Below are 24337 nucleotides of genomic sequence, written 5' to 3'. Positions count from 1 at the left end.
AACAAATACCTACAATAGCAAATTTTACTGTGTTTTAACAATTGTTTCGTCTATTGAAACCTTTGTTATATTTTTCCTCAACACCTTGGTTTTTTTTTAATAAAGGAACATAACACCAGTTCTTATCGTGTTCTGCAATAAAACCCGTGTACGAATATGCTTAGAAATATACACGGTCTCCGTGTGGTTGTTTTTAACCAACCATATTCCAAAAAAGATGTAGGAGGTAAGATAAAGTATCATAACACCAGAGAGTCAATCACACAAGAAAGTACACAGATATTATGTATTGTATAATATATGTTCTAGGGTAACGTATTCACACGGAACTATATTGATCAAAACAAAAATAACAATAATCTATATTCCGGAAGTCTGTAAGTATCTTATAGATAGTTTTACTTTATTGACAAATAGGCGTTTCACATTTCACATGCGAGTATGATGCACAAGATCTCGAGTATCGTATAATATGGAATCTAAACACATTGTTTTTTTTTAATCAGAGTGGGGTTTCGTATTAACTTTGATATTTACAATTAATAAATAAATCATCATGTGTTTTGTATTAGATAAACAATTTGTCTGAACGCCGTCGTTTCGATATCTGTCGATAATTAATTTACTAATTGTGTGGAATTTTGTTATTTTTAAGTATATATTGAAGGCCGTATAGGGATATAAAGCCATGATAGTTGCTTACATCTGCGTCATTTGTTCTCTGGAGGATAGTTGTTTTATTGGCAATCATAGCAACTTAATAGATTCAATTGAGATATATTTGACCTTTTCTATTTTTGTGATTCTTACAATTGACTTCGACCGCTTGTGCCTTCCCCCCTTTTTTTTCAATAAATTATCTTTTAAATAGATCAATTTTCTTTTTAAATCCAATGTTTTCGATATTGACTAACAAACTTTATTTGAATCGAGATTAATTATAACAAAACAAATAAATGTAAATGTATACGAAAAAGGATTTGAAACACAACCCCGTACCCAAAAACATTAAATAATTGGTCTATGTAAATTTATAACAGAAGAAAAATCTGTTTCAATATAAAAATTGTCAAGATCTTTGCTGTTCATCAGAGATTCAAACCTCTCAGCAACCAAGTCCTGACATAAAACCCCATTTGAATGCATAGTAATTGCTGTGTTGTTCAATATACTGTTGTCATCAGTCTTATGACAAGGGATATCTATGATGGATTGAGATTCGTTTTTTTCGTCCCTGAATATATGTTTCAATCTGGTAGGAGGATTCAATTGCTTGAGATAAGGTCTAAGTAATAGCTGTTCTTGTTCCAATGTTATGTTAACTTCATCGAGTAAAAGCTTCTGAGTTTCTGACGTTTGCAACGAATATTGTTCTTGTGTATTTCCTTTATCACCACACACACATTTTGTTACAGTGTTAGTGTTCGGATGTTCGTCATTATTTTCATCATGTTCCATAGCTGACCGTACCAATATTTTACCATGAACTTCATCATTAGAATCATCTCTGCAGTATTTACTTTGTATGACTCTGAGAGATTCTGCGTACTCATTAATGAATTTAGATTCTCCAAAGTTACCCTTCCTTGCTATTTCAGTCGCCATATTTATAAATTCTAAAGCTAGGTCGATTTCTTCTGGGGGATTTTCTAGTTCTTCAATTCTTGCTTGAGCGACATAGTAAAACATTTTCCGCCTTGTCTCAATCCCGTTCCATATTTTATCTACCTCTGCCAACAAATCACTAGCCCTTTGAACATGCTTTGGTAAAACAATACAGCCAGGAATTATATCACCTTTATTGCTGATTCCCAACAAACAATAAACCATTCGGAGATAAAACATACGCATCCAAAACGATCTAACAACACAATCATTTTCTTCCTGAAGGCAATGCAAACTGTATTCGGCTATTTTTAATATCTTTTCTAATGTTTGAACTGTTGGACTTTTCTCATACATGCATATCAAATTGAATACAAATATATATAGCATGTTGATTAGTTCTACGCAGTGTCCAATAAATACAGACGACGCCATTGCTTGTCGAAGGAAATGGTCGCCTTTGTCATCTTGATCTGCAATCGCATGTGCAATAGCTAATCGTGAATCGTAGGCAACTTGAGTCACGTGGGTATTAGATGTATGCGATATCAACTGTTTTAGCTCTTCGAAAAGTCCATGAGATGGAAGTTCTTGGACATACAACATTGTATGCGCATCAATTTCGGCGCAAATAGATGCAGCATATTTGTCTGCTTTTGCCATTTTTTCAAGATATTCACTTTCTTTAAAATAGTTTGTCCTGTAAATCTCTGATTTCTCATGAAGATGCGTTCTAGGATCTCCGATACTTAAGTTATGTGTTTTTATTTTAAGTTCTATAAACAGTTCTTGGGAAAATCGTCGACTGGAACTTAAACTACCGGTTCGTTGAACAGCAGATGGCTGTCCTACATGGTTTGAATAGCATTTTAACTGGATAGCCATTTGAAGAAATAGATCAATATAACTGCATTCGAGCAGAACTTGTAAAACCTGTTGAAGAGAACAGTGCTTCTCGATTAAGCAAAACAGTAGTGTCCATATTTTGCGTCTTTCACAACTTTTTAAAGCAAATAATTCTCTCCTTTGAGAACCATCTAGGATTTTGAGCTTGTTCAATCGCTTGGTTATCTTTAAAGGGTCCACTTGCTCAAAAAGGGTTTTTTGGAATATTTGTAAGAAACGCAACTCTGAATTCTCCATATCTACTCTACGTTGTTCGTCTGAAAAACGAGAAAAATGACTAATGACTAATGAATCATTTGCATTTTAATAATAATTTGTACTATTACAATTACATTATTTCGGTGCACAGTTTGTATATCAGTCCATTATGTTATTAATATGTTTATTTGAAGTAAACAACAATGGGCGATTATTAGTAGTTTATTTCATTTCAAGTTTTAATAGCACATATTTAGAAGGCTTTTATTTCAAGATGAAAAAGTAAAATACTTACGTCTCAATTAGATTTGATACTTTCACTGCCAGATAGTTCATGATTAAAAAATGTATTGTTATGCATGGATTACAAACAACAAAAGTATCCACAGTTTTAAATAATGGGTTTTTCCATAAATTAAATATACTTAGAAATTGAATGAGTAAGTGAAAATATCGTCATATGATCTATTCTATAAATATACTGTGTGTAACATTAGTTTTGGTTAACCTAGTCACATAAAAGTATATAATTGTTTGAAATAGTTGATTACCGTTCAATATTCTTACAACAGTATACACTAATTAAATATGTTTATTATAATGATATGGATTTAATCGGCGATAAATATAATAATGAAATCATATCCCATATTATCCGTTTTGCAGTTGAGTTAAAAAATCTTATGCTTAGTCATGTTTATTATCCATTCAAATTCAATGACTTTTTCCAATGTCTAAATGAATACGCTACAAAACAAGAAATGTACAACATTAATCCGATATCATTGTACCTAAATTTCTGTTATTTATTTGTATTGTAGTCCTGTTATGTAATGTTGTCATTTAAATGTTATCATTAACATTGTCATTAAAGCGGGAGGTTTGGCATGCCACAGAACCAGGTTCAGCCCACCATTTTTATTTTAGAATGCCCTGTAACAAGCCAGGGAAATGGCTTTTGTTATATTATAGTTCGTTTCTGTGTGTTACATTTTATTGTTGTGTTTCTGTTTAGTCTTAGTTCTCTTATATTTGATGCGTTTCCCTCAGTTTCAGTTTGTAACCCGGATTTGTTTTTTCTCTATCGATTTATGAATTTCGAACAGCGGTATAGTACTGTTGCCTCTATAGCACAAAACTCATTAGGGGTACAAGGCTCTCAATTTGGTTCGTCATACCTACGTTTTGTCTACACAACAGTCTTTCTGAAAATGATTTACTTGTATATTAAAGATAAACTCCTCTGGTATCTAACTTCATTGTTGGGGAAACGTTGATATTAAAATTACTGTTTCTGTCACAGTGCATTGTTGGTTCCTGAAAAAAACAAAAAATGCCAACCGCTTGGACTAAAATCCAAAGTAAACATTATATCAACAGTACTCGATGCGTAACAAAAAAAAGCCTATTAAAAAATAACCTTCATTGATATACTGATATCATACTAGTTGTATGCAGTTGTAACTACTGGGTAATTTCTTTAACTAGTTTGATTCTTTGAAGTATGTTCGTTTTTATTACAGAAATATTCCTTTCCTGAAAGAATGGCCGATAGAATTGTTGCCTACCAATCCAAAAGCATGTATGTTTCACTTCTTCAAGTGAGTATTTCATTAATTGTGTAGAATACCAATATATTATATGGGTCGCGTTCAATATCGTAGCAGCTATTGTAGCCGAAATGTCTTGGACATATATCTATTTTAATTTATATAGCTAATCTAAATGACGTCACGAGTAAGAATCTATCCGTCGCCATTTTGGATTCTCTAGATAGCATGAGTGTTTATGTTCTTTGAATCTATTAAGTGGCTAGGCTAGCTATACGTTCGGTTATCGAAACCTACGTGGCCCTTCGTTGCAGTGATTATATTGAATATACCTGGGTTGAGTTGTTCAATATCGTAGCAGCTACGTAGCTGCTTTCAATATATATGTAACAACTGGTATATAGCTACACGTTCAATTATCAAAATCAACGTAGCAGTACTATGCCCCTACGATATTGAACGTAACCCTGGACTGTGTTCAATATCATAGTGTCTATTATAAGGCTATCTAGATTTTGACTCCTGAATGAATAGCTAGCCTAGCCACTAAGTAGATCTAAGTAGACCACAAATATTATGATAACTTGATAATCAAAAATGGTAGCATGAATAATTTGGTCTATAAAGATTATTAAGCGGCTAAGCACAGTGCGGCTAAGCCACGTTAGACTGTACATTCAGAAGTCAAGTCTACGTATATATTTTACTTCACAAACTTCGTTTTCTTTTGTTTAAAAATTAAATTTCTTTTGTAATTTTTGATTTATAGCCGCGGTCAAGTTTTGGTTAGAGACAGTAACCGTTCTGATTGGATATATATTGTGAAATCGGTAAGTCTTTTGATTGAAGTTAGAAAAAAGTGGTAACTTTAGGTAGCTAATTTCACTAAAGATGAGTACAGCTCCCCTGATCCCAAATTAAAGGGCAAATCGGGTCATATTGAGTTTAAATCATTTGCCATTAAAATGGAAATACAAATAACAGTTATTTCGTTTTAAACATCAATTGGTAAAAGTCATAACAACATTAGAATGCTTTTATACCAGTATGTACCCCATCCGAAAGTGTGTTCCGATGGGATTCCAAAAAAAATTAAGGTAGCAATCACTTTGTCTTCCTCTGACCGACAGTAGCATCTTGTCAAAATGAAGTTATCGTGTGTGCTTACCAGGATTTATAAATTTGTAACCACGTCCAGTTAGAATGTGTACGTTTAATCCGATGCCTATACATAGAGAGTGTCACACTCTCTGTATGTTAAAAGCTCTCGCAATAACTTTATGATAAATACATATACAATATGCAATATATTTATTTCAAGATCATTGACGAACTGATCCCACTATGTTTGAAAGGATAGACTCATATGAGTAGACCCCGTACTCAAAATTATTCTTTAATGAAGGGTGTGATTTCTCTCTATCTGATGAGTTAAGCCTTTTTCAACTGATTTTTATAGTTCGTTTTTATGTTGTATTGTTATACCACTGTCCCAGGTTAGGGGGAGGGTTGGGATCCCGCTAACATATTTAACCCCGCCACATTATTTATGTACGTGCCTGTCCCAAGTCAGGAGCCTGTAATTCAGTGGTTGTCGTTTGTTGTGTTACATATTTGTTTTTCGTTAATTTTTTTGCATAAATAAGGCCGTTAATTTTCTCGCTTGAATTGTTTTAATCGGGGCCTTTTATAGCTGACTATATGCGGTATGGGCTTTGCTCATTGTTGAAGGCCGTACGGTGACCTATAATTGTTAATGTTTGTGTCATTTTTGTCTTTTGAGGATAGTTGTCTCATTGGCAATCATACCACATCTTCTTTTTTATATCTTATCTTTTAGAAATGATGATTAATTAAAATCCGATACGATTTTTGAAAGCAATAATTTAATGGTAAAATAAAGCCATACATGATTTCTTTATAAACGCTACATCAAACATTTCTTTAGAAGGATGTGTTATTTATACCCTTTTTTCTTAAACATTCCAATCTTCATTGGTATTTATATGTTTTTCCTTCCAACCATTTTACGCTCAGTGTAAAATATCGACAAATATAATGCCTACCCATGTTAAAATGAGCATAGAGCATGACACGAATGAATTATTTTTTAAATTTACACTCAACGCCATATACTATTTAACTTTTTCTTTAATTTACGTTCTCATGTTTTAATTTTCTAATGCATGCGTTGCTAACATTATAAGCTCTGAGGAGTTCCTTATTATAAAAAATAACTGCTATAATGCAGTGGCATTTGATTTGTAATAATGAAAAGTGTACATTGAATGGATGTTGTTTAACAGCTCTGCGTTCTAATTCCTTCTTATTACTAGATGGCAAATTAAATATATATGCATTAACATGTTTTATAAAACAGCAAGTGTCTTACGATTTGAAAATTATTTCAGGGAAGTTTATCTGTTTTCAAAAAGCTGAAGACAGTAGAAGCACAAAAAGCCGGAAACAAACAGTGGAATGATCGCGTTCGTACTCCCGAAGGTAATATCAGAGAGTAATTATTTTTCTTCAGCTTTGAATACATAAAAGTGCCAAAGGTCGGTCCGTTTTCAGTTGAAATTGTATAATGCAGATGACGTTTCTCACGGCTATCAGATATATCGAATGATTAAATACTTTAGCCTTGATAACAGATATTGCTTTGAAGAGATCTGACTGAAAACTTTCCTGACTGTCTGCATCGCGAAGAATCTGTCTTATAACAGACCTAGACGTTGATGTAATTATCATTTCATTGTTCTGCTTCTTGTCAACAAATTGACAAAGTGGATCGGTAAAATAAGATTGAAATACCACAAAGCCAACACGGCACGCGTGTCTGGTGTTGTCACGTATCAACAGCCTCTTTGTACAGGATGAATTTTAAAATAATCAGGAAATGGTCATATTTATAATTGTCTTACTTCGGCGGGAAATGCTATTGAAGTAATAACACATAAGTGGTCAATCATCTTGAATTAAAGTGAGATTGAAACATATTGTTATCCTAGAGTTATAATGATATTATGGTAAAGAGAAGATATTGCTTCACCAGCTTTAAGTTTAATTACGGTATCAGTGTATTACTAGTACGTTTACTGACATTAAATCGGAAACCGAAATAATTTGAAAAAAAATAATATTTGAATAAATAATCTACTAGATAAACCATTCTCTTATTTCATCTATGATACTTTTTTGTTGTTCTTAGTACGGTTGTTTAGTTGATATATTATTTAACTACTACGGATAATATGTTTAATCTAATTTTATTAAAACAATATATGATATTCATCAAATCTTGCTTGCCACAAATCTAAGAGTCCAAGTTTCTCTTGAATTACCCTGTTACACTCAATTCAACTGATTATCCAAGAAAATAATCAGCTGATTCAATTTATTAACTTTTAAAATTTAGTGGACTATAATTAGAATACATATTCAAAATAATCGTTTTATTATTTAAAATGTAACTGAATTAAAAGTGACTAGAATGAACATACAAAGAATAAAGAAGATATGGTATCAGAGTCGATCAACATATGATAGAAATGTCGATGACACGTAACTAGTTTATGCAACACTGCGTACGATTAAAGCCTTTGCTCACACGAAAAAGACAGTTATTACAAAAAAAAAAAATAAAAAAAAAGAACTGGAAACCATTCGATTTCATTTTCTGATAATCTATAAAGTGTTATTTTCATTTCTGAGCACATGGTGAACTATAAGTCCCCAAAAATATCTTCAGCTCTGAAATCAGAAAATAGCCATAGACATGATTTTATAAAAAGTAGAATAAAAAAAAATGAACAACAAGGAAAACATATTGATCTTTTTCGTTGATTCATTTAGAAATTATTAAGAAATAAAGGTTCCAACCCCCGAAAAAATATTGACAGAGACGATTTTTGCTTTTCGGTCTGTGTCTTTTTGTCATATGCCACTTTAATTATGTTCACATTCTAACTTTTTTTTATGTTCATGTCTGTCAATATAGAACAGCTCTCCGGACGCAAATAAAGTACCAATTTTTTTTAAGCAAAACCTTTTCACGGGAAATTAGTTTTAATTGAGAATTATGTATACCTTTATCACCAATGTCGTATGCATGTTACAGTTTGTCTTCTTCTCAAAAGCAATTTTACATTCGTGAGAGAACGACCCCTCGGTTTTGGCATTCAACCATTTACCCTGATCTGCATGATATTAGTTCGTCGTTTGACCACCACTTACACTTCATGTGCCGTTACAATAGTAGAATACCTTGTGTCTGGAGTATAAAGTGAAATTGTTCGTGAGTCTACTTAGTGGATATTATAAAACTCCCTGTTTGATAATTGATGTTCACTCTTACTGACACGTTTCATGTGGGCTTATGATTGTCAAATTATTTTCTTTTTTATTTCCAGCAAAAGTATATTTTCTTCGTTCAAAAGTTTAATAAGCAGAATTTAAGTTAAATTCGACTCAGTGTTAGTATTACGATTTAGCATTAAAAAAATAGTTAGGTACTTATTTCATAAATACATATTTTTTTATACACAACATTTTCGTAAAAAAAATATAAAATTAATTTTTCTCTCTCTACATTATAATTTGCACGTACTGTTGATGTACTGTTGTTTGTAATCATATCCACAGCGAGACCTTAAATGGTTTAATAAAAAAATATAATTATCCTTTAACAGCTGCTCAGCCCTAAAATACCTTTTTCTTTTATTTTGACTGTCTTTGAAAAACGCTTCCATGTAAACTATTGGTATTATAATGGTTTCAAATGATACTGTTGAATCAATATCTACAAGTAGTACAGGCACCATTATAATTTGATTGAAATCAGGAATGTGGCAGTTTTTATTTTATAGTTCGTTTTTATGTATGTTGCATTGTCGTTTGTTTTTTGTTGCACTTCAGTATTCAGTTGTTTCGTCTTTTTCTCTTAAATTTGATGTATTTTCCTCAGTTTTAGTTTGTGCATTTATTATGAAATGTCTTATTTCTTTGTATCCGTCATTGTCCGTTTAAATGTAAAACTATTCTCGTTTGAAAATACTGGACTCCGCCATCAAGGCCGACATAGCAAACAAAAACATATCACTAAAGTCAAGTTTTGTCTATAGTCTAAAGGTACAGATAATTTTAAAGATCAATATGTTGATAATGGTGACATACATATTTACTGCATACATTTACGTCAAAACTGTTTCACGACTTACAGGCGTAATAGCCCTTCCATGACGATTTTATGAATGAATTGCGTTATTTGCGTATAACCTTGAAAATGATAGTTAGTTAGATTGAAAACTTATAAAAGGACAATTGTTCCCTAATACAGAATCTACAAATTAGTCGATCTTGCTTTAATCTTTAAACAACTCCGTCAAAACCGTATGATGATCTGTAAAAGGAGTGATTGCCCCTAATATTGATTTTGACTATAATAGGGCAACTGTTTCCCAATACAGAATCTACAAATAAGTCGATCTTATCTAAATCTTTGAACAACTCTTTATACGAGTTATCACCCTTATTTTTTTCTAAGTTTAATTTTCAAAACCGTCAGATGATCTGTTATAAGAATAATTGCCCTTGATATTGATTTTGACAATTTCTAAGAGAATAAAATAGATAGAGAGAAACTTTAAATACCAAAAATGAACCAATTGACCGAATCCATAAATTAGTCGACATTGCTAAAATCGTTTTTCGACTCTTTCCTGGAGTTATTGCCATAAATTGACAAGTATAAGTTAACCATTTTTTACTTGTTTGCCCATTGTCTTTAAAAGTAAATAGATCAATAGACTCTTTGAATCGGAACATTGATTAGCAAGACAGTTATACAAATAAGGCATTTATTTCATTTGCCGAAAACGTCAGTGGACCTCTAAAAGGAGTTACGGCCGTAAAAGGAATGTTTTTATTGTTTTAAATTACAATAGATAGAGAGAAACTATAATACTACACTCGATCTACCAAACAAATACTAGTAGGCCTATATTGCTGAAATCGTTGGTCGACTCTTTTCAGGAGCTTTAACCCTTAGATGACCATTTTTGTCATTTGTTTGCGTTTTTGCCTTTTTTAAGTAAATGTAATACTAATAAGAGATAAATCACTTATGGGTCATATTTGCCTTAATCAAAGTCAAATTACTATTATAGATTGCACCTGCACATCAGACACAGTTGATAATGCAGGCATCAGTAATTTTTTTAAGATAAAACCTAAACAATTTAGACATATGATTTAGATCTCGATTTTCTTATGTGATGTCTTAAGTCAAACATAGACGATCCACAAACGTCATTCAAACTTTAAAATATACACTCACTCAATTAGGTTTATAGTTGTTTTCGTATTATGGAAATACTAGATATCTGGAGATGGGCGTATACCAATTATGTTAAAGAAATGACAAGCTACGTGAACTAAATTCGTTTTATACATTATATATTGAAATGTCAAATCGTAGGTTTCTTCCTTCCATTTCCTGACTGGAGATATTTAAACCGATTTCTAAGGAAAGCAACTACCCTCTATAGTCTGTCTAATGAGTATGAATGTAGAAAATGTCTTATAACGTAGGAAGCTTAAACTTCAAATTGCTTTGCTCTTTTCACTATTTGAATGATATTAACATTTTATGACATGTTTAGATCAAGACTAAGCTCTAGTAGACGTTTTTATATGTTGCGCACAGTCAAAGTCATTTTTTTTAATTTATCATTAATTAATGACTACACCTAGTAGGTTAAAAAAAATATGCATTATATTAGACTGAATTACAAAAACAAACTGCATGATGTTCACGCCTTTTTATTGTGTTAATGATTTCTTTAAATCAAACATTTGAAATGTTGGCGTGGTGAAATGAAGACATGTAATTTAATCGTTTCTTAACTGACCTTAAGATAATAAAATTGGCATGAACAGGTTTGGTTTATATATAAATATATCAATTTATAAGAATATTTTTTTTAAATATACAAATACCACGAATACGGTCGTGTAAAAATATCTATCCGAAAAAAAAATTTGTTATTAGACATCACATGTACAAAAAACATTTTATGTTTTCAGGTGAAAAAGAACAACTAGTTCGAAAGAAGAGAGAAAACTTTGAAACATGGCAGTATCGGTCAAATTTAAAAAGTCATTCAAAATATGATAAGCGAAAAAAGGAGAAACGTTACTTCAAAAACCAGTTCGAAATGGAACATTTTTTGGTGAGTTATATTGAACTTCTTGGCAAACACAAAACATATCACCACTAAAATATATATATTCACACTACAAAAAAGTCTTCCATAATCTTGTTTTAGAAATATTATTTTATATCTTCTATTTCAAATTAATTAATGAATTCAAATGAGACATCTATCAACCAAAAGAATAAAGGACAAAGATTCTAACAACTACACATTTATGGTCTTATAATAAGATACTGAACAACGAGGAAAATTTATACCGTATAATACGCTATGGCAGGCACCTGATAACAAAATGAAGAAAATTACAACAAAAAATGTAAACCATTACAACATAGAAATGTAAAACGCAATACAAAATAAAAATGTGAAACAGAAAAAAACTAAGTTTTGATTTCAGTCAATCAATTTGGACAAAACGAGTGATAGTTGTCCGTCATAGACGATAACAAACAAAATCCATTGAACTACTAGTTTTTTGTTTAACAAATGCACATAAAGATTAGTCACTGATGAGTCTTTTGTAGACGAAACGCGCGTCTAGCGTACTTAATTATAATCCTGGTACCTTTGATTAACTATCGTCCACGAGGGTATTACCAGCCCAGTAGTCAACACTTCTGTGTTGACATGAATATCAATAATGTGGTCATTTTTATCATTTTCCTGTTTACAAAACTTTGAATATTTCTAAAAACTAAGGATTTTCTTATCCCAGGCATATATAACCTTAGCGTATTTGGCACAATGTTTTGGAATTTTGGATCCTCAATGAGCGTCACTGATGAGTCTTATGTAGACGAAAAGCACGTCTGGCGTACTAAATTGTAATCCTGGTACCTTTGATAACTATTCATATTAATATGTTTGTAAGTTCTCAATCATTTCCCCAGACCTTATACTGTGGTATAATAACAACCTATACACATTGTGTTGAATGGGCTCTACTCATCAAGCTTGTATGAAGACCCACGTCAACTCCGAATATGCAATAGACTGTAATACCAAACAACATTCGATGAAACACTACGCAAAAATAACTAATGTCTGAATAACACGAACCATGAAATATCATTTCTTGCATTAATTTTTCGAACTTTTACTTTTAATTTAAACATCACTGAGAAAGTTGATTATATTCTAGGATAAAACGTTGCCTGGACTGTATAATCCTTTGGAGAGACTTGGTATTATAGACTATAATGATGTCATAAAGAAATATAAAACTAGGATCGTGCGTAGGAAGTCACAAGTATTTTCACTACCACCACTAAATGAAAATACTCATTTAGTAACAAAACAAAACGAACAACCCGACGAAGTCAACCAAACACCTGAATCAAATAAGATAAGAAGAACGTCTAAAGTGAGTATACATCATCAATAGATAATACAAAACTCGTTTTTTTTTGTTTTTTTTTATTCAGATTAGACGTGACTGACATACATGTACAAGTGAGAGGTTGACTCTTCCTCTGGTATCTTTCGTCCCCCTTCTTTGAGCCAGCTATAAAACCAGTTTCTATAGACCAGTTTTTAAAAAAAAAAATGCCTGTTCTAGTTCAGAAAAATTACAATTGTTTTCGATTAGTTTGATGTGTTTGCGTTTCTGATTTTGCATTTTGTTTATGTAATTTCGGTTTAAATTCTCCATGGAGTTCTGTATTTTTGTTCTTTTATAATACTTTTAAATCAGGCAAATACCTGGTTACTTTTTCCTTGTCTGAATAAATCATATTCTACTAACAGCCCAGTACAAGCTGCAAGACAGTCGAATTAATAAAGACAATTGATATGGTTTCAGTAGGCCCCATCATATTTTATACTGAATGACCTTCATCATGTTCACTTGACACCAAAGTTGAATCACATTTTCAAATATAAAACGCTCTAAACAGATCAGACAAAATTGTCTAGGGATAACTTTTCAGGAGGAAGCAGCTTTAGTTTTATTGCAATTACATTAATTATCAGCTACAACTTTGCAATTAAGAAAACATCGATCCAATTTTTGTAATATATCCCTGGATATATGACGGAGAGCTATTTCCTGAAGGACTGATAGCATACTAGCAGTAGTTGTTAACATGTGATAATAATAAAGAGGTTTTAAACTAATTACAGTGTACATGTGTCTTGTTTTTCAAATGATCTTCTTCAGTTCCGCTCACTCTTCTTAAATCTAGAAATTACTATAATCACATTATTATATTACAAAAAGAAAAATTGTAATATAATATAACACTGTTTCATTTAATTCTGGATATTACTTTATCAAGTTATTTTTATTACTTTTCACCAGAATTGCTCAAATGAAAAAAAAAATAATCTTCAGATATATTTTTCAAATAAAAGTCGTCAATGCAGAATGATTTGCTTCTAAGTGATATTTTCATTATTTCGTTTCATAATAGGGAGCCTATCTTGCCACACCATCCAGACGACGTAGCAGTATCAGTACGATGTCAGACCATTTAGACGGAGGAGAGCAAGGTAAAGAACATGGAAGATTTAATTTCTAAATGTAGTTTTGACAAAGACATCCTTCATTTTGATAAATGTATCCTCCTTCAACTATTAAAAATAAATCACATACAGAAACAGATCAGAGTAAAATCTGCATGACATGTTTATCTTGTCTCGCCTATTTTTTTTTTAGTTCATACAATTCCATCACTTATTGTTTTCACCTTGATATGCATCTTCTGAATACATTGATAATATTATAACTCATGTTGCTCATAAGCACTGCCTAGATAACCTATATAACATCTTCGTGCCTTATATATCATGTACTGTAGTACGCCGCTAGATTAAAACTGACGAGGAAAGGTAACACACGGCCAGCGAAAGCTCTATTATTGTAGAGCCCAGGTTGTCGTGTGGTCTAGCGGGACGACTGCAGTGCAGGCGATTTGGTGTCACGATATCACAGTAGCATGGGTTCGAATCCCGGCGAGGGAAGAACCAAAAATTTGCGAAATTTACAGATCTAACATTGTTGGGTTGACGAGTTACATATATATATATATTATTCCGTACCCGTCTATGATATTTGTTTTACGAGTCATGCATGTTTTATTTTCCTGACAAGACACACAACTCATTTTATATCGAACATTTATTGTCAGATAAAAAAAAGTAAAGGCCATAATTATGTGACATTAAAAGAGATTTGTTACTGTTTAGACACTTTAATTTTATAGAAATACGCCAGGCTGAGACAACTATGGGCCAAGGACGAAAGACCATTGCTGATGAGTTCGAAGATAACAAAAAGAAAGACGATGATGACGAAGAATCAGACGAAGAGCAAGATCATTCGGAGTTCATAGAACTATGTGTTTTAGAAAGAGGACAATACTTTGTAAGTGGTAACAAAACAATAATATTTCGTAAGAGTTTATATCTAACAATTTTCTTATTGAATGATTCAACAATGAGTTTAGGAAATAACGTTATGTTGCGAGTACATTTTACTTGCCTATTCAAATATCACAGAGCATTCATTTAGGTCAGGTTAGATATGCCGATCAGTCGTTGTATAAAGTGGTGCGATGAATTTCATATTTAGAATTTACGTGATATTGGTAACATTTGAGGTGGGGATAAAGAGGATTGTGCCTGATATTCATATGATGATCAGTTTAATTGAAGTCTGGAGCTGGCATTTCAGTTAACTACTAGAAGTTTGTTGTTATTTATGTATAATTGTCATTTTGTTTATTTTCTTTGGTTACATCTTCTTACATCAGACTCGGACTTCTCTTGAATTGAATTTTAAATGTACGTATTGTTATGCGTTTACTTTTCTACATTGGCTAGAGGTATAGGGGGAGGGTTGAGATCTCATAAAATATGTTTAACCCCGCCGCATTTTTGCGCCTGTCCCAAGTCAGGAGCCTCTGGTCTTTGTTAGTCTTGTATTATTTTAATTTTAGTTTCTTGTGTACAATTTGGAAATTAGTATGGCGTTCATTATCACTGATCTAGTATATATTTGTTTAGGGGCAGGCTGAAGGACACCTCTAGGTGCGGGAATTTCTCGTTACATTGACGACCTGTTGGTGACCTTCCGCTGTTGTTTTTTCTATGGTCGGGTTGTTGTCTCTTTGATACATTCCCCATTTTCATTCTCAATTTTATTAAGAAAAAAAAGAAATCATAAATCATGTTTTAGAAAGACAGAAAAATACCCAGAAAACAAAAATGATTTATAACAGAGAAGAGAAAAATTATGTGAGTAATATAACTCCTGTAAAACACCGTGGTGAAACCTGTCAAGTATTCTGCTAGAGTTTGCAGGTCCAGTGCAACTAGAACACTCTACGCGCCACTTGCGAAAAAAAATAGATAAATCATAAAATTTTAAATGAAATTACGAAAATTTATTTAAGATAAAGGATAGACCATACCATGTCAGAAAAAAATACACACTGCAATTTAAATAGTCCTGGCCACTGAACTTTTTTGTAAGCAGCAGTTCTCTATATAAGAACTATTGATACAAAAAGCAACACCATAAATATTGTATACCTGCACCTCATCTAGTAAGCATTTCAAAATGCCCTTTTAAACAATATTAAATATTGCATAGTTCACGACTTCACGGTTACTTTATTATTTATGGTATACATTTATAATTCAACAAATGTATTTTTATACGAGCTCTTCACGCACAATCTTTGATTTTCACATCGAAATAACAACGAAACATTAAATTGATATACTTATACATTTAGCAATGCAACAGTCAAAACAGAATCCAGAATCAAACAATCTGTTTAAGGACTAAAAAATCATTAGAATAGAAAAGCCGTAAGACTGCCTATAAGAAGAAAACTGTATGAAACTCCTTATAAATACGGATGTTTTGTTAGTATTAAATGGTCATGTCATCGGTTTATGAAGCAATGCCTTTGAAATTGGACAATTAAAGGTGTTATGTTGATACAAAGCTGTCTTTATGTCGACATCCTTAGTTCGTATTAGCATGTAAAAATCTTTGTAATCCGTCTATATTGATTGCTCTTTTAACAATGAATGGATTATCATATTTTATTACTATCAAGAGTGTCATCAACTTGAAGGTCGGTTCGTTTTAACGTTTAACTTATATATATATATATGTTTAGACGAGTTGTATATACATTATGTACACAGCCATGTATCACCATCATTGATGGCGATCCGATGGATACATCTGTTGTAGAGTTGTCACTGACTCAGACGTACTTATGAATATAATTATTTTCTGTGACTGTATCTTCCATTAAATTGTATGATCCTTTACTATAGATAATTTAGCTGATCTGTAACAATAACATCTTCATGCCTTATATATCATGTACTGTAGTACGCCGCTAGATTAAAACTGACGTGGAAAGGTAACACATGGCCAGCGAAAGCTTTACTTTTGTCAAGCCCAGGTGGTCGTGTGGTCTAGCGGGACGGCTACAGTGCAGGCGATTTGGTGTCACGATATCACAGTAGCATGGGTTCGAATCCCGGCGAGGGAAGAACCAAAAATTTGCGAAAGCAAATTTACAGATCTAACATTGTTGGGTTGATGTTTAGACGAGTTGTATATATATATATATATATATATATGGACGAGTTTTTTTACAGCTTGCAAACTTTATATCTGAACTTTAATGGCCTGCAAAAATCAATGTTTTAATATGTACCAGATAGCCGTATAACTAAAACCTCAACCATAAACAGTTTAAATGAGGTAGTGTGTCAATAAACGTTGTGCTGGTAGATACCAGATAATCGTGTATACTAGTTATTTGAACTTAAACTATTATAATGTTATATGGTCTGCAAAAACGTATGTTAAAACAAGATACCTGATACAAGATATAAAACATACTATAAGACATACTAATACTTGTGCCCATGTTAAACAATAATAGTAGGGCAATTGTATTTAAACGTTGCGTCAATATAAAATTTCAATCCTGGTATCTATGATGAGTTTATTTATAAGCTCTTTCAAATTTTCTCAGATTTTTCCTATTGTATTTCATTCTCTCATAAACCTCAAATAAAGTTTGCAATATCAATTCACAAGACATCACTAAATTTATGTGGGTATAACATTTGTTCTATTGATTTTTTGGAAATCTGAGACACAGTTTTTGAGGTCAAGCTGTGTTGTACAAGAATCTATAAGATATTTTGGGATGCTTTGAATAACAAAGATGCTAAATTCATTCAAGTGTGGACATCACAGTATATCAACTGATTACGTAACAATTTGAAAGATTAATCTTTCCTCTTTCTTTTGGTACCTTATTTATAAAATTCAAAGAAGGATGAAATCAATTATATCAGTTTAAAGTTGTCTGATTGGAAGTGAAAAAATCTTTGTATTGTGCTACCTTAAAATGAAAAAGTTATAAGACTAATTTTACATCCTGTAAGAAGTAAATAGTTATAAAGTTTAGACATTATGCAGCCCTCTACGAAATTCCTACGGATGCTGTTTTAGTATTAAATGATTCCAGTCTTCGATTTAGGGGGTAACACCTTCAAATTGGACCATAAAAGGTGTTACGTTGAAACAAAACTGTCTTGAGGTCAAGATCCTTCATTGACAATAGAGTATTAAACACATTCATTTATGATTCCTGATCATTTTATAAATGTCTAGATTTTCATATTTTATTACATTCAAAGTATCAAGTTAAATTGTGGTTCAAATTAACGTTTAACTTGTAAACAAATATGATTTCGAAACATGACTTGCAGTTTTTCCATAAACACAGTTTTCACATTTTATACATGAACTTAAACAGTTATATAGTCTATATAGTCTGCAAAACCGACCTTGAAACGGGGATCGATAACCATACATAATGGATATAAGATATACTTAAATAAATACACTGATATTAATGATTTATATTTCGACAACGGCATCGAGTGTGATACGATATTTATCCACTCGAGACAGTTTTTTTTCAAATCTAAATCCGAAAGTTTTAGTAATTTAAAATGTAACTATCGAGAATGGATAAATATTGTTTTGCACCATATTTGGTGGTGGCATCTGCTTCTCTAATGGTTTTTCGACGGTATCTAGCAATCTTAAGCCGCCTTTCCTAACGACATGCACAACATATGTGTTCTTTCTACGTCACATCATTAGGCTTGGTCTTCTCTTTTGTGATGTAACAATAGGAATTTCAGAGGAAAGCATAAAAATTTGACGTCATAATCGAATTCTAACCAATGAAGAACTGAGATCAAACAAACAACATGTTGATTAAATAAAAATAATCATTATCTCAGAAAAGGGATACATCGTGTAAGAATTAGAGACATACGAATAATCTGACAAACGTATGTGCATACGTTCTTTAGCTTCAAAAGTGTTGATCATCATGCACAATCTATGCATTTTCACACCATAACCACAACTTAATCTTACCTTGGTATATTAACATACATATCAATGCAACAGTCAAAACATCCGGAAACAATCTGTCATAGGATTAAAACTTTTGAATCGGAAAATCTGTAAGATAACTATTTACTATTTAGGTGACAGATTTGGAACGTATGAAGCTCTGTATGAAATTCCTTCCGAAGTTGTCGTAGTATTAAATTTTTGAAGTCATCGGGTTCGGAGCTACGCCTGGCTATTGGGTCACAAATTTGTTTTCTTTTAAAAATTATCGTACGGACGATTCGGACATGTAATGTAAATGTGATATACATAACACTGAGTTTCTAAGAAATGTCCAATAATAGTAATTGTGTTACGCAACTTCGCACACACAACTCCAACTTGCTTAACTTCAACTAAATAAAACAAATATATTACATTTATGTATTTCATTGTCTGAGTTAGTATTGCTGTATATTCTTAAAACTTACACTTTAAAGCGGACAACTTCCTATGTATTATTTTTAAATAAGTCAATGGAAAACCAATCCAAAAATGTTATTTAAATATTGATATCTATATTGATGCGAGAAAAAGGTATGCAGTTCTTGTTTGGAAGCCGTCGTGCACATTAGAAGAATATAGTTATCGAAAACCTGACAATAAATTACTTTCAATGATAGCATGATAGAGTAAAGAATGATGAAGTTGTTGCGCATGAATATAACATATGTGTTAAACTGATTCAAATCATTGCAAGATTTCGATCTCTATCACGAGTTGGTTGACAGTTATCAAATCTCAATGTCACAGATGACCACAAATATAACCCAAGTGTTGTTACCATAATCCTTTTCTGTTAACTCGATTGAGAAAAGCTTTCACCAAACTTACTACCATAAACATTACATTTGAGCATAATCTGCTAATAAATCCTGAGCACATGCGATCCCGCTAGGTTTTCGGTAGTGTTTTTGTTGCATAACTTTTAGTTTTTATGTAGTTTTTGTTAAATGTTTGTCTTTTTTGCGTTTTTCGATTTGTCATGTTAGTTTGTAGGATATCTAGAATTTACACACAATTTGATGTTTCTGAAAGGCAATGCAAAGTAACACTTTCATAGAACTTTATTTGATTGAAAAAAATCTACTTTGGTATTTATAAAAATACAAACTGAATAGTTATCAAAATCTATGATATTCAATTTTTTAGTAGTATAAATAAACAGAAATATGACAATGTTATATCAATTTCAAAGTTATAATGTTAAATTATAATTCAATGAATTTTACAAAGGATTCACGAACTATCCTACATGTATTTAATGATGTTCTTGAAACTGTAAATACTTTACAATTTTGTCCATCTTAATTTACTTTTGGAAGAAGAAAATACTTGCATTAACCAATTCTGATCATAATCCCTAAGGACCTTTGTTAATAATTCTTGTTGTATAAGCATACCAGGCGGCATTACAATATTGAAAATCTGTCTTTTGTATTCTAAAAGTCACATTTCACTTCCTTAATGTTGTATTCAATTATGCCATCATTTTATTCATCAGAATTATTAATTCTTTTCAAAAGTACAGGATTTGAGAAATTCGTTTTAATTGTGTTTCTTTAAAGCCACCCACTAACGATACATGATTAGCATACAGAACAGAAAACTCTGGTTTTTAGAAATGGTTTTATAAATCTTCATCTTGTTTATTGAATGCTTCTTTTTTAACTGCTTGATCAGCTTTTTCCATTTATTCATGTAGGTATTGGAGTTGGAAATAAATGCACTGCTCACGGAAACAAATACATGAATCAGTAATTCTAGCGCCGTTGTAATGCCAAACTTCAGAACCACCTACGATTTTAAGTGTTTGATTTCTAAAATATGTGATATGTATTTTATGTAGGGTGAGAAAAGGCAGATTTATATTAAAAATCGAGATATCATCCTAAACATACCCAATCAATAGAGGAGAATCCCAAGGTTGACATACTTTTAAATGCAAGCTACGAAATTAAACTAAGTGTATTGAATAATTTCTGTTGTGACACAGAAGAGAAGATAAGTCAACAACTTCAAAATAAAAAAAAGATGTAACAGAAACCATTTTAAAATACTTAAACGTTTCTTTAAATGAGACGGATTCAACAAAATGAGACGGGTTCAAAAAAAATGTGACGGGGTGAAATATGAATACTGGAGTTTTCCCTGAAAGCTCATAAAAGCAGTGCGAGAAAGTAATTGCTACTGGTATTACATACGGTATGAAGAATAAAATATAAAATATAATTTTTACATTGGAGTCTATTTAATTAGTTTGTGTTGATTAGAAGCTAATGGTTTATCTGTAAAAATGGTTGAAACAAAAATACAAGTGATGTCTGTAGGGTTATGTCCCTTGATCTGCGTTTACCACATTTTAAAACTTTTTTTTATAAATTTTATATTTTACATTTTTTGGCTCCAAACTTTAGATATTTGTTTCTGTCATGTTCTTTACAACAAGGTTTTGTTGAAAGGCTTTTAACTCTTTAAAACAGCAATATTTTAAATTTTTCATGAATCTTCTGCTTTGTTGACATCGTTAATCGACATTTTTACTTATGAAAAGAAACAAAAGTTATAATTATACTTTGTTTTACTTCTTTTGGTGAATGTTTGTTTGTGACATTTTCTATTCCAATTACATTTCGATATTATGTTTTATTGACATATTGTCTTTATGCTTCGATGAAAAGAAATTTGATATTTTCAGCAACGATAAAAATTCTATGTCCTAACTTTTTATAAGTTAATATTTATAAAGGTTACATGAATAATTAATGAACGGTTTTCATTAGCTAACAAACAAATGAGTAAATGAAGAAAGGACAAAAGCAATTTTGTATTTTATGATAAAAATGTCTCATTAATGTCTGTTCTGATTCAATTATTACTCATCAAATTTCAATATTTTATTACAATTGGTAATCATAAATCAGCAAATGGCGTTCTCAGAGTACCTTGTATAAGAAGCTAACTTTTCAATGGTAAGAAGAATATGTTATTTCCTTGTAACTTTTTACTGAGATAAATGATGAACAAGAGTGGAAGGGCTAATGGTTAAATGATTCTGCGCCAATATCATACAATCTTTATTCCAATTCCTCTACGACATCACGCCAAATAGATATTGTTACACATTAACTGATCGAAATGTGTTTTTCAGGGTCTGACAGCAGCTCTATATCCAGATCAACCTAGCCTAATCCTTGCCAGCAACGGGGCAGAATGCATTATGATATCAAAGAAATTTTTCTTAGAAAAATGTAGTGAAGAAGCCTTACGCAATATCAATAAAATAGTAAGTGAACTATCTTGATTTAAATTGAAATTTTAACCGGATTTTGGTGACAAAAATATCGGTTATTGATTTGGGTATGTACGGCGGGCGGCCGGGCGGTCGGGCAGGCGGCAACCAAATGTTGTCCTTGCAATAACTAATGAACCGTTCAACCAAAGCTTTAAGAATTTTAATATGTTATAACTTACAACAAAATGAAGGTCAAGTTTAATAATGACGATTTTGACTTTTACCCTTCAGTAGTTATGGTTCTTGAAAGATTGAAAAAAGGTCTTTCCAGTCGTGTCCGTGCATTTACGCATGAACTGTTCAACCAAAGCTTCCCAAATTGTAATATGTTGTTACTGATGACAAAATGGAGGTCAAGTGCAATAATGACGATTTTTTCTTTTACCGGTCAGAAGTTATGGTTCTTGAAAGATCATAAAAAATTTCGTTTCCATTCATATTGTTGCATTTACTCATGAACCATTCAACCTAAGCTTTTTAAATTTTAATATGTTGATACTGATGACAAAATGGAGGTCAAATTTGATAATGACGATTTTCACTTTCATAGTTCATCAGGTATCAATGGTTCTTGTGATATTGCCAGGACACAAATAAATGTTAATAAATTCGGTTTGCTGTCGTTGTGACAGCTTCTTGTTGAAATTAATATAATAAAAACAACAATGTTAAAGGTATATCGTTTTACATTGAACCATCTTACGGTGTTTATATTTCACAACCAGTTCGCTATGCCCGTGTCTGTTGTGACGTTTTTGATTTTAACAAACGTAATCTATGTATTACTGATAAATTATTTATAGTGATTATTACATCTTCACACTGAATCCATTGCCTGTTGGATGTGTACTGATTGGTATTTTAGTCTTAGATGCATTATTTCTTTTTATTAGTTGTAAGTGGCTTTGAACTTGCTGTCAGTAACTGCGAGTACTCTCAGATCGGTACTTGGTATGATTGCCAATGAGACAACTCTCCAAAATAGACCCGAATGACACACAAATTAACATTTATAGATTACCGTACGGCCTTATAGTTGTCTTTTTGAAAATCATACAACAACTCGATGTTTTATATTGGTTCCTTGTCATATTTTCGCTCAGTTAACTTTATGAACGAGCTAGAAATAACAAATCATTTGAATTTTGATTGTAGTTTTCCTTGTTATCAAAATTTAGAATTCATGACACAAACGTATTATATGTTCTGTTAATGAGACGTTTTGTCAGGTCTCTATCAAATTATGAACATATAGCTTTTGAAAAAACATATGTTTATCAAAGCTATTGGGAATTATATGCGTGCAATAAATTTCCGATTTCGTCAATTTCAAGGTCTTAGAAGGATGTTAGAAATTCAATTATTTGATTAATATTCATAGCATATCTCTACGTTTATTAATTTGCATATAATAAGATTTAAATGTAATTCAGTTTTCTTGATGGTATATTTATTCTGAAGAAGATATATGAAGTTTAAATGGAAGCAGTAACAACATTAATATATTTTAGGAATCACCTTTCCCAAACGACGAAGATCTTCAGAAACGTTTACAAGAATATGTCAACTGGACGTCGCACCGGAAACAGATTTATAACTCTTTAGTTAAAGACATTCATTTTCAAAAGGCGAAACGCATGCAGCGACTAAGTGGGCAATTATTGTCATTTAGGCCTGTTTAAAAAGGTTGTTATTTCTTACCATAATTGTTATATAGCAATAAAAATGTTTAAGTAGAAATCGTTAGTTTCGACAAGATTTTATTCATCTGTGATAGCAAACTGTACAAATTACTAGGTTCCGGTAAAAAAAGTAATGACTGTTATTATTGATTGTTCACTTAAGGCTGATACTCAATGTTGTTCTCCATTTCAGCAACAACCTCATTTACAATCATTGTTGTTTATTTGTCGTTGAGTTTATTGTCAATAGTCACAAGAATATTCAAGACGAGAAAAAGTCATTGTAATTTGAATGTGAACCCTGCTCTATACTACGCCGACAAACTGAGCATCATTTATAATGAGCTAGTTCAAATGATCACAGGTCGGAAGGAAACCAATGTAATTTAAGTCACAAGAATCTTCAAGGCGAGAAAAATCACTGTAATTTG

The 24337-nt window shown here is 31.8% G+C and overlaps 2 protein-coding genes across 3 annotated transcripts in view; one reads left to right on the top strand and one right to left on the bottom strand.

Moving 5' to 3' along the window:
• Positions 1-23964, top strand: part of LOC134725261 (uncharacterized) — a 69016-nt gene extending 45052 nt beyond the window's left edge. For both annotated transcript variants that reach the window (XM_063588934.1, XM_063588935.1), the window contains exons 11-19: positions 4233-4310; positions 5029-5089; positions 6671-6761; positions 11346-11491; positions 12618-12839; positions 13888-13966; positions 14680-14840; positions 22081-22215; positions 23736-23964. In XM_063588934.1, coding sequence (XP_063445004.1) covers positions 4233-4310; positions 5029-5089; positions 6671-6761; positions 11346-11491; positions 12618-12839; positions 13888-13966; positions 14680-14840; positions 22081-22215; positions 23736-23906 — 1144 coding nt within the window. In that variant the 3' untranslated portion in view covers positions 23907-23964. The remainder of the gene's footprint in view (positions 1-4232; positions 4311-5028; positions 5090-6670; positions 6762-11345; positions 11492-12617; positions 12840-13887; positions 13967-14679; positions 14841-22080; positions 22216-23735) is intronic.
• LOC134725262 (uncharacterized) lies at positions 952-3111 on the bottom strand. The gene is made up of 2 exons (XM_063588936.1): positions 3005-3111; positions 952-2768 (listed from the first exon to the last, which is right to left on the bottom strand). The coding sequence occupies exon 2, from the start codon at positions 2746-2748 to the stop codon at positions 1009-1011; it is 1740 nt and encodes a 579-aa protein (XP_063445006.1). The 5' UTR covers positions 2749-2768; positions 3005-3111; the 3' UTR covers positions 952-1008.
• Positions 23965-24337: the final 373 nt, after the last annotated feature.

The sequence above is a fragment of the Mytilus trossulus genome, chromosome 7, assembly GCF_036588685.1.
Source record: "Mytilus trossulus isolate FHL-02 chromosome 7, PNRI_Mtr1.1.1.hap1, whole genome shotgun sequence".
Taxonomy (NCBI): Eukaryota; Metazoa; Mollusca; class Bivalvia; order Mytilida; family Mytilidae; genus Mytilus; species Mytilus trossulus.
Note: the sequence above shows the minus strand (reverse complement) of the source record. Positions and strands in the feature narration are given on the sequence as shown.

What these genes read in the sequence shown, in the direction of transcription:
- LOC134725262 (XM_063588936.1), bottom strand. Translation starts at nt 2,748, where the DNA reads ATGGAGAATTCAGAGTTGCGTTTCTTACAAATATTCCAAAAAACCCTT.